This window comes from Xenopus laevis, chromosome 2L (genome assembly GCF_017654675.1).
Source record: "Xenopus laevis strain J_2021 chromosome 2L, Xenopus_laevis_v10.1, whole genome shotgun sequence".
NCBI lineage: Eukaryota > Metazoa > Chordata > Amphibia > Anura > Pipidae > Xenopus > Xenopus laevis.
Window position 1 is genome coordinate 96,505,057 of NC_054373.1, and position 12,344 is coordinate 96,517,400.

The 12,344-nt window shown below is 36.0% G+C and overlaps 1 protein-coding gene across 7 annotated transcripts in view; it reads right to left on the reverse strand.

Annotated features, from left to right (window-relative positions):
* Positions 1-12,344, reverse strand: part of bcas3.L (breast carcinoma amplified sequence 3 L homeolog) — a 603,015-nt gene that overhangs the window by 440,783 nt on the left and 149,888 nt on the right. For all 7 annotated transcript variants that reach the window (XM_041582224.1, XM_041582225.1, XM_041582223.1 and 4 more), the window contains one exon: positions 4,018-4,151. In XM_041582224.1, the coding sequence (XP_041438158.1) occupies positions 4,018-4,151 (134 nt within the window). The remainder of the gene's footprint in view (positions 1-4,017; positions 4,152-12,344) is intronic.

Sequence of the window (12,344 nt, forward strand, 5' to 3'; positions counted from 1 at the left end):
TGGCATTCACCCTGGCACAATGGGAACTTTTATTTTAATGCTAAAACAGTCATATCATAGTTAAAAGGAGCTTCAAGGGAGACTACATTGACTTCAATGCACTGCAGTATTTGTGAAAAAAAAAAACTATTTCATATTTATTAAAGTTGCTATAGGGAAACCCTTTTGAAATAAAAAATAACAAAAGTGGTATAAAGGCGATACCTTTATTGGCTAATTAATATAATCATAGCAAACTTTTCTTTCTATGATTATATTAGTTAGCCAATAACACGGTACAGCAACTTTACCTGCATATTCAGTAAAGGAGGTTAAATTGTACTAAAATGTATATGTTTTGAGCATTTACTCTTCATGTTAGTTGTTGTTGTGTGACATGCGACATATGTGAGTAGATAAAATATATTTACCTTTCTGAATTTATCAGAATGTGTATTTTCCTGGGGAAAAACCTAGAGAGTTTTTGGGCCTTGCAATCTAAAGTATCTGGTTTTCTGGAGCATACCTCCCAAAATTTGAAAAATAAAGAGGAACAAAAAGATCACTCCCATTTTATGGCCACACTCCCTAAATACCATGTCCATTTTACTAAATTTGCCAGGTTATAGAAAGTTTGAACACATTTCTGGGGGTTTTAAGTTCAGGTTTTATGTGTTATTGTAGTTTTACTGATGAAGGTGAATCGCCCTTTAAGATTCTCCAAGAGACCTGCTTATCTTAAATAGTTACAATAGTAACCTTAAATAGTTACCTTAAATATTTACAAATGTATCTAAGTGCAGGTTCAGCATATTCTGGAAAAAACTCTTATTTAATTATATTTCAGAAACCTTGTATCTTTTTGTGGCTGTTTAGTGCAGGAGCTCAGTCCCAGTCCCAGTTTCTTTCAAAAAGAAACAGAGACTATGGGCTGAGCTGTCAAAATCAGAACTGTCCTGCGAAAAACAGGACAGTTAGGAGGTATGCTGGAGTGGGCCTTTGAAATGTATTGATGGAAGTCTTTGATACGCCAGAAATCTCCATAAAAATCTACATATTTCGTATTGGCACATTCAGGAGACATGGGGATTTTTAAATCAGTTGTTTTGGTGCATACAATAAAATATATGCCAATAGAATATATATTATCATTTTACAGAGGTGGAGCAGATTTAAATATGTAATGAATAATTAATACAGTTGTTGTGAAAATGTTAAGTTGCCCCATGAAATGTGCCTAAGATGAGAGAACACTGAATGAAATGCGAAATTCTGCCAGCAATTAAAGAGTTGAACTTATTTGTATATACGTGGTTTACTTTTTATTTATTAAACAGATTCACTGCCAAGCATTTTGACATTGTCTAAAGATACACATAGTATATGATTCATCTGAGAACCACAGCAAGACTTGAAGGTCAGCTGCATTGCAACAAGTTGGTGGCAGAGATTTACCAAAATAAAATAAATATATAACAATATGAATTGTACACAACTATTGATTTTAAATGGTTTGGCAACTGCAGGCAATTGCAAATGCTCATATCTTGAACTCTGACTCTTCGGTCTTTTCTAAGTTGAAAGTATTGTACTAACTCAATCACTTAAATCAAACTGTTGACATTTCAGAAAAGAAAACATTTAAAAGTATTTTCTATATATCTATCTGTACTGTTCCAGCAAAAAGCAAACGTTTGGGCACCACAGGCCGTTTTGATTATTCATTATATATTGAATTTTGTAAGTAAAATGCTGCAACCAACTACTGGAGGAAATAGTCTGTTAAAAACAACATATTTGCAAATGTTAATGCTCAGTTACATTTTATTTAATGAACTGTAAAACACAGGAATAAAGAAAATAGTAATTGTGGCATGAGAAAAAATGTGCACACACTATTACGTCAGTATTTGATGAACATCCCCTTTGGCACAAAACACAGTGTATCCAGATAAGTATTGTAGGGATTTTGGCCCTGTGCAGTGAAAAGGCTCAAAGTTTGGGACAAAGTTCACCCACATATGATAAACAGGTGAGCCCATTTTAGAAGAGACGGTGCAAACAACATGCTCTAAACAATGAATTGTATATCAAAAACATGTCAAAGACCAACCAACTTCAAACACTGGGCTCAATCCGATGTACTATGGGCATTCCAACTTATGAATGGCAGACAACTTAAAAAATTGGAAGACATATTCATACTAGAAAGGATCACATCACTTGATCAACTACTGTTTCGCCAAATCCAACACTTCCTTACCACAGAAGGAATCAGGGAATCACCAGATATATCTTTTGAACTACTATTTACAGGCTCAACCAGTCTCCCCCACTAAATTTATTTACTATATAAAATTCTCTTAGACACCTCCCATGGTCTTTTTTAGACGTAAATGGGAAACAGAATTCAATACCACATTTTCATATATTGAATGGTCCTTTATCACAAAAAAACCTTTCCAAACAGCAACCTGCACAAAGCTACAGGAATTTAATAATAAAATCTTGACACTGGTACAAATACCCCACAAAGCTATCTAAGATTTACCCAGGACTTCCAGACAACTGTTGGGAGATGTAGACAGGCAAAAGGGACCTTGACACATATTATGTGGGGCTGCCCTAGGATAAAGCCATACTGGTAGGCAATTAAACAGTTACTACCTACCTTTATCGATTTGACAATTAATGATTCAGCTGCCTTCTTTCTATTGCACAACAACCCAATGCCCACAGCTTAATATAAATGATCGAGCATCTCAACTTTGATTAATGTAGCTAAAACCATAATACCCAGATACTGGAGATCAGATCCCATTCCCTCAATAAAGGAAAGGGCTCTTAAAATACAGGAAATATATCAATTTGAGATATAAAATTCTCCAAAGGGTGACAAACCCAAGAGGAAAAATTCAGTCAGAAGTGGTGCCACTGGCTACTTTTCATAGAATTACAAGAATATGCAGCCCTGATTACCTAGATCCTATAATACTGTGTGAAACTAGACTACCTCACTGATGACCTTAGACTTGTAGAGAAGTTCACACCTGTACACCCAGCGGACTTCCTTCCTGCCAGATATCCTTATTTATCTGTAATATTTCAATATAATACACAAAAGCCATGAATATCTTGTAAATTATATCCTTATAAACGGTGAGTAGTGATGTCATCAGTTATAAACGGTGAGTAGTGATGTAATTTCTGTCACATGACTCACTAAAATTTGTGTATTATAATTAATAAAGTACCCCCAGTTGTAAAATATGAGGATATTATAAGTTACCTCGGATTATATATATATATATATATATATATATATATATATATATATATATATATATATATATATATATATATATTATATATATATATATATATATATATATACCACCAAATCGTAACCAGAATTCCACTTGAGAAAGGCTTTAAAACAAAGCGTTGGGTAATTCTCATTCTCTGGCAAAGGTGTTCTCTTTGTTGTATTTCTTGATGTACAATTCATTGTATAGAGCACATTTTTGCATTACTAATGCATTATCTATAAAGAGATTTATTTAACAATACCACTTGAGTCTGTATATAATTTATTTTGAGTATGCAAGCCCCTTACAGTAAAATGGTGTATTTTTAACCATCCTATTTTTGAGACTTTTTGCACCTTGTTCACTCTATTGGTTTTTATCAAATAAGAGTGCCCTCCATCCATTTCTGTTTCAAATTTCTGAAGCTACACACCCCAATTATTTCTATGAAATCTTAACATATTTCAGCTGTTTTGGGATTTTTTTTTCCATGACACAATTAAAACTGCACAAATTGAAGGCTGTGACCAACAGTGACTTTTAATGAAGCGGGCCCTTAGTAGCAGTTGTTTAGCATATCTAGTTGTGTGACTCAATAATCTACTCCTCATCACAAGAAAGAAACAAGAATCTCTCTAAAATATTGAGTAGTCCATGATGAAAGAATATCATGCCTTTGTGACTCAACAATCTACAGCTCATCCCAAGGTAGAAAAAGAATAAAACTTACTTTAGCTTCTGTCTCTCCTCGATGCAAGGTATATAAGTGATGTACAGCACTTTGAGACGATGACCAAGGATGAGTGAGGATCTGGAACACATGAAAATCATGACCCAGCGTGTCTGATGTAACCAGCATCATCCCTAGAAGCACATAATAGAAGAACAGGTTAATTACATGATATAAGAACATATATGTGGACTCCTGTGTTTTATGTACTTGATATAAAACTATGCTGTGAAAAATGTCTTTATTGTCTTTTTATTAAAAGTGTTGTTCTCATTTGCATATTAAAAGATTAGCTTGAAGCTATATTAACAGTCAGCGGTTTAGCTCTAACGGCTTCTGCCAGGGATACTATACAAAAACGATATATTGCATACAGATCAATTGTCAGCTTATAGCCTAAGATGACTGCAGTGATGTAATTAAGACCCCAAAGGGATCTCAATCCCTTACACCAACACATCCTCAACCTACTTGATCTGCAGTGGAAGGATGCCACTAAAGGGGAGAGGAGCACTCAACTAGCGAATAGTTAGTTTCATTTAGCAAGAAGACAGATAGATGGCCCCCAAAAGTGCCTCTGCTAAGGCAGGATGGACATAAAGTGCCTCTGCTAGGGGTAGGGCCCCAAAAGTTCTTCTGCTGGGCCTGGGCCCCCAAAACTGTTGTAACTCCATTGGATGACAGCTGTGAAAAACCTAAAGGCTACATACAGACAAAATGCTTCAGATCTGCCCACTGTGCTCTGCCCTATGATCAGGCTGTATTTTATATTGTGGCCTAAATTTGGCATCAAAGCAGATTCACAGTGCTCACAGTGCCAAACTGCTCATATTTGTTTATTCTTAGTAAAAGAACAGGCACCATTTTATGTATTAATATTTTTTGTTTCCCTGATATGCTATCTATAGCAATTAATGCACATTATTGCCAACTAGTCAGAAATCCCCTTTTAACTTTCAATTTCAGTGTGTTGTTTTCCATTTTAAAATGTTTAGCTGCTCCACATTGTTATTGTTATACAATATCTATAATGCTACACATTTCAGAAAAGTAGCACAGGGAAATCATATAGTTTTTATCTGATTCCACAGGCAAAAAATGTGCAGCTGTCACACACTATCATTACAGACACTTGTGGAAATGGAAACTCCCAAGAAAAAAAAAATCTGTTTTCTTTTTGAATCTTCTCTGAAGGAGGGAGTGAAGGCCATACACATGCTTTATTTTAATTTACAACTTCCTATCTTTCGCACATACTGCATACCAAACAATAAGCTGCTTTCAGGAAAGGATTTCAAATACACAGAGCACATATACATAAAAGGGGATAACTTGTACAGATGTAGACTGTGGCTCAAGAGCTATTTATGCTGTATTAGAAGACTAAACCAAACTGTGGCTGGGCTGTAAACTAAACCCACGCCCGAAATGAAGTGCCAAACCACAAAAAGCATTTGCGTCAACTGGGAATACAAGGAAAAGAGAGGGTTCTAATTATAGGCCCTGGAAGCGGAAGCCTAGTGTGATTAGAAGTTTAGGAGCTGTGGTATGTTTATCTGGGAGCTTCCTCTTTCTTTCTCTCCTGTTCATATGCTCTCCTTAGCTGAATATGATAGATGAGGCTTGGCGCAGAAGGTGGGATTAAATATATTGGTGGTACGGAGTACACTTTGTGAGCCAAATATGACCACATTTGTAAGCCTTTTTAAATAGGCGTCAGATGGTTAGCCTGAAAGCTCAAATTAAAGACAGCAACATATCATCTGGGTAGCCACTTGGAAGGCTGGAAAACCACAGTGGCAAGAGACCTTCAGAACACCCTATTTATAACACTTATCATGCCACATGGCTGTGTAGAGCAGAAAAAGACATGCATTCCGCCTACATTTTTATGCAAACAAGTCGTACATCCCGTTTCTTTTATAAAGTTATGTCCAAGAATAAATAGGAACTGCCATAATTCCAATGCTCCAAATGACAAGAAAATTATACCAAACTTTATTTATATTTCAGTGTATCATGAGATTGCTTTACTTGATGGTATTATTATCATCCTTTAGTTATATAGGGCTAAAACAGTTTATAGAGATTATACACAAATCAATAACTGCTCCAATGGAGTTCACAAAACAATGTCCATAACTCATATACGTTATGTTTAATTTTATCAGGAGCCAGTATGCCTGCTGTAGGAGCATAGGAGGAAACCAGAGTACCTGGAAACCCATGCTATTATGGGTTTCCAGTTATGACAGTTATGGCCTTCCTTGTTTTCTAAAAAACAAATATTTGTATGCTATGTATTTCTTTTCTGAGTTACTTTGCCATATCAACTATAATGTGATAGTGATAATATTGGCTCCTTTTTCCTATATTTTGTAATGACAGCAATTTGAATTTCAGCCATTCAGAGATAAGGGCCTCCACTGTCACTGACTATAAAATAAAGAGATTCGTTCTGTGATTAGCAGTCAGGTCTCCAATTGGGGTTCACTCTGTTCCTCTGTAGAGGCAGTTTGTTGGGGCTGGCCATCATTGTTATTATTGGCAGAAAGTCTGCAAAGACTATTGATCAATCCCAATGAACCAAATAGGTCTTCTTAAACTAAACTTTCTATTTGCCAGAGCTATTCTCTGGGCATTTATGATGTATGAGCATATATGCTCAGTTATGCTTGTTCATATCATAAAGGTATTGCAAGGAATTCTACTGCCTGAGGCCGAGTTGGTAGCTCCTCTATTCTGCCCACCACCACCAGTCCAGCACTACCTCTCAGCCCCAGCTGTTAGTTTTAATGCTTAAACCCAACAATTAGGGGTTCGTTTAGAAGTGAATAAATGCACAGTGATCTTCAAACCCACAGATTAACCCATAGATTTTTATTTGAACTATGCAATGGTCTGTGTGTTTGTTGCCCCTTCAAAATATTTGTGTGTGTGTGTTACTGCCTTAAGAACATGAAATAAGTTGCCAGCCACTGGGCAATATGATAACAGTAGAGAGCAGCAACTTAACATGCTGGTAGAGGTCATTACAATGGCAATTTTTTAGTTCTGATTCATTCTAATGTAAATAACTAATTGATCATTGTGATTTGCCAGTTCAGATAAAAGGTTCCAAAACTGTAACATGTGACAAGGTGCTCCATGTTGTTGCTTTAAAATTATGTTTCATTACAAAAATCTAGTAAATATTTTGGTTTTTGTAATTCTAATTTTTTTTAAAAGGTTTTTATTTTCATTTTACAATAAACAAGAAAGAAAGGAAAGGAAGAAAGAGGGAAAGAAAGAAGGAAAGAGAATGCACAGTGTTTAACATAGTACATATAAAGAGGTAGCTGCTCTATAAACGTATGCTCATCTTGTTACAAACAGAGTAGAGACGGGCTAGCCGAAAAACAAATGAGTGTGATCACAGAAGCATCACTAATCTTCAACTAAGTGAATATCAAGCCAGGGGGCCCACACCTTCTGGAATTTCGCAGGGGAGCCTCGAGATTCATAAGTTATTCTAATCGAGGGGAGCACTGAATTAACAAGGTTGATCCAACGATCCAAGGTGGGATGCTTGTCACCCATCCATGTCATCACAATCACTTTTTTGGCATAAAAGAGTAAAGTCCTGGCCAGAGATCTAGATTTTTTCAGCGGGAGGAGGTCATCTATAAGACTCAATAAGCACACTTCCGGATTGCGTACATTCGGGAACTCTAGATTGCCCACCATATAGTCAATCTTGTAATTCTAATTTACTTACCATTTGTATAAAATAATAAAACATAAGTTATGTCATATTTTCTTTTCAATTTATTTGTATAAATGTTCAAAGGACTGAATCTGCACTGCACTTTAAATTAAATATCAAAGTATGATATCAAAATATATGTGGCTGAATACTTACTTTGCTTTCAGCAATTAATAACCACTCAATGCACATTTAATAGCTACAGTCACTTCCAACAAAAATGATAACAGTGTCTTTCATTTCCCAGGAACATCTGAGTACTGGGGTGTTTTCTGAAGAAAGATTTTTAGTGAAGCAGTATTCAGTTGTATGTAATGAAATGAAATGTGAAAAACTGGCTGTGCAAAAATGTGGGTACCCTTGTAATTTTGCTAATTTGAATGCATGTAACTGCTCAATACTGATTACTGGCAACACGAAATTGGTTGAATTAGCTTGTTAAGCCTTGAACTTCATAGGCAGGTGTGTCCAATCATGAGAAAAGGTATTTAAGGTGGCCAATTGCAAGTTGTGCTTCTGTTTGACTCTCCTCTGAAGAGTGACAGTATGGGATCCTCAAAGCAACTCTTAAAAGATCTGAAAACAAAGACTGTTCAGTATCATGGTTTAGGAGAAGGCTACAAAAAGCTATCTCAGAGGTTTAAACTGTCAGTTTCAACTGTAAGAAATGTAATCAGGAAATGGAAGGCCACAGGCACAGTTGCTGTAAAACACAGGTCTGACAGGCCAAGACAAATACAGGAGCGGCATATGCGGAGGATTGTGAGAATGGTTACAGACAACCCAAAGATCACCTCCAAAGACCTGCAGGAACATCTTGCTGCAGATTCTGTATCTGTACATCGTTCTACAATTCAGTGCAATTGGCATAAAGAACATCTGTATGGCAGGGTGATGAGAGAAAAACCCTTTCTGCTCTTACGCCACAAATAGAGTCGCTTGTTGTATGTAAAAGCTCATTTAGACAAGCCATAGTCATTTTGGAACAAAGTGCCTTGGACTGATGAGAAAAAAATTTAGTTATTTGGTCATAAGAAAAAGTGCTTTGCATGGCAGAAGAAGAATGCGAAGAATGCTATCTACTTCAAATTTGGTGGAGGTTCCATCATGCTGTGGGGCTGTGTGGCTAGTCCAGGGACTGGGCCCCTTGTTAAAGTCGAAGGTCGGATGAATTCAACCCAATATCAACAAATTCTTCAGGATAATGTTCAAGCATCAGTCACAAAGTTGTTCAGGGGTTGGATATTCCAACAAGACAATGACCCTAAACACAGGCTGTCAATGCTCAGCAGCCATCAAAATTTAACTGAAATGGAGAGATTTTGTATGGACGAATGGTCAAAAATACCACCATCCAGAATTCATACACTCATCAAAGGCTATAGGAGGCGTCTAGAGGCTAATAATACATTTGCAAAAGGAGGCTCAACTAATTACTAACAACTATTGATGTAATATATCTGTTGGGGTACCCAAATTGATGTACTTGTCTAATTTTGTTATGATGCATATTTCATATGGCTGGGACAACTTACACAACTCTAAAATTGCAATGTATTTATTTATGCTCCATAAATTTCCTGTATGGGCATTAACTGTCGCATTATTTTGGAGGAAAAAAATTAAAGTAGCAGAGGAGACCATGATGACAAATCAAAGAAAAGCATTCGGTGATTCAATTCAATGTTTCTAGAACTGCGCTGACTCCCCCCCCCCTTCTAGTAACTGCAGAAATTCCAAACTACAGGCAGTAGTTTAGAAACAGCCAGCTTCAGCATTTATTTGCAAAGAATTATACTATATCATTATATTGTGGAGGGTTACTGTATTGTGGAAATGCTTGTGGCCAATGTTTCTTTGCATTACTACATTCTTCAATCAGACAAAGCATTTTACATTGCGATTTCTCTAACTGAGTTAAATAAATAAGCAAAGAGATACTTCAAGGAGAATGTTGTTAAAGAATGATCAGAGCACTGAATATCAGAGAAAAAATACAAAGGAAGGTGATTTTACATTGAAAAAAAGCCCATCAAAACTGTTGGTTTGATTATTATTATTATATATAAAAGGACAACATATACCATGGCTCTGTACAACAGAACACTACATCAAGAAGCAGTCCTTGCCCATCAAAGCTAACAATTTAACTATAGCTCTATGGTGTCTCTCACTACTGGCAAATATAAGCATATTTAATATGCTGCTGCTGCTATGAGGCATCATTCTTATTACAGACTGTTTTCAGAGAGTCAAGCCTTCAATCATTTCAGGAAAGATTCCTTGTGCTGTTCAAAATGGGCCAAAATATAAATTTACTAAAAATGTGAAGGTTACATTACAATAATAATGTAATACAAAGAAGCTTATGTATATCTTAAGTAAATATTTGATACCGGATTAATAAAAGAACTAAGAAAGGCCATAAGAAAACTAAAAGGGCACTTCATGTAAACATGAAGAAAGAAGTCGCACAGTAATTTTTAGTCACCAGCTCAATGTTTTTATGCTACTAAATCTCTGCTAATTTAGAACAAAATTGATATACCCCAATCCCATGTATGTAATTCCAGGTCTTTTTCTTCTGTTCTGATTTCTTCTGTTGGTAGACAGACTTCAGGAATATAAGATCCAACACATTTTGGATCCAAGTAAATGTTATAGTCGGAATGCTTGATATGTTGTGTGCCATTCAACCCTAATTCAGATACATTTTCATTATAAATCTGCCTTGGGCATGATAATCTTGAAAGAGTAGGGAGATGTAGGGCTGCCATATGCTGATATTTATTCTATAAAATCTCTCAAGCCTCTGTACAGTTTAAAGCATAAATGGCAACGCTGGACAATTATTACCACTAACTTGTTTAAAGTTGATGAATGCTTACAGACATTTTTATAGAAAACAAGTAAAACATACATTTTAGCCAATTCATAAAGCAACAAATTCCATTGAGAAACATTTCAACACAGCCCAAAATATATGACATTTTTTAAAAATAGATTTTTAAAATATGGTTTCTCCATAGGAAAGTAGTTCAGAAACATTATATCTGTTATAGAGATGTCCCACTTGCAAACCAAATATTTGTTTTCTAATAAATCAGTAATTGTTTTACAATTATGGCTGCACTAATCCAGCAGTGCTTGAGCGGTGCCATTATTGATTAATAGAGTCAAAAAGTCTAAAATATTTAGTCACCTGAACATTATGATTGGCTAAACATCTGTGACTATTTTGTATTGCTAAGGAAATCTGAGCTTTAGTTTTGATGGGTGTGAAATTGGCTGCTGACCACCATGAAGCAATCAATTTCCCATTAATCAAAGCCCAGCTGCTAAGCTAGGACCTATCATCTGTCTTTCTCAAGTCTAGTCGCTTGCTAAAGTCTTGAAATGAGTTGTTAACCCACACTTAATGGCTTTCACCAGCAAACTGACAGCCCATTGCTCATAAATTATTTCTTGGCCCCACAATGTTGCTCATGTTCCAAAACAAAAACTAAGCAATACTTAATGTTCTATAAACCATGTCACAGTTGGTTTTAAAGGTACACTGTACTTCTTAACAATATACCAGTAACACAATCTCACACATTAAAGTTTAACAGTAAGTATTTATCAATTGTCTATAGCCTATATACACATTTCTTCCCAAGAGTACTCAATGAAAGATTAATTCTAAATAACAGAACGTAGCACAAGCAGATGCTATGGGTGTAGGTTGCCAACAATATCTAATTAGACCTCAGATCAATAAACATTCTGATTCATTGTCTACTCTTTTAACAGAAGCCTACATTATTTTAAGATAATATTAATACTCCTATGAGAAATAGTATAACAATCCAACAGCTACAACCACAGAACATCTGGAACTTGATGGTTTGCCAGGAACTACTGTACTTCTAGGTGTCTGTGCTCAATGTATATTTAATCTGTTTAGTTCAGGCATAAATGACATGGAGAACAGGGGCACCTAGTGGCAAATAAGTGAGAACCAACAAAACTACTGCTCTTTCAAAATAAATACAAATGTCAAAAGCATCACGTGTAAGCACAGGGAGAATCTGTTCTATATTGAAATATATATATATATGTTAGGGATGCACCGAATACACTATTTTGGATTTGGCCAAACCCCTGAATCCTTCACGAAAGATTCGGCCGAATACCGAACCCGAATCCTAATTTGACGTGAAGGGGAAAACTTTTTTTTCTTCCTTGTTTTGTGACAAAAAGTCACACGATTTCCCTCTCGCCCTTAATTTGCATATGCAAATTAGGATTTGGTTCGGCTGGGCAGAAGGATTTGGCAGAATACGAATCCTGCTGAAAAAGGCAGAATCCTGAATTGAATCCTGGATTCGGTGCATCCCTAATATATGTAAAGACCAGTGTTGCATATAATGACAGTGACAAATCTGTCACAGCCAGGGTTACTGTAATTATCTCAGCCCACAGGTTGCTCTTGCTCTGTAATGATAAGTGGGTGGAGGTGTGTGTCCTGTTTAGAGGTTCCATGTCTTGAGAAAAGCCCAGTAAGCAACGAAACAATGGCTTACAGGGGTGGTTCACCTTA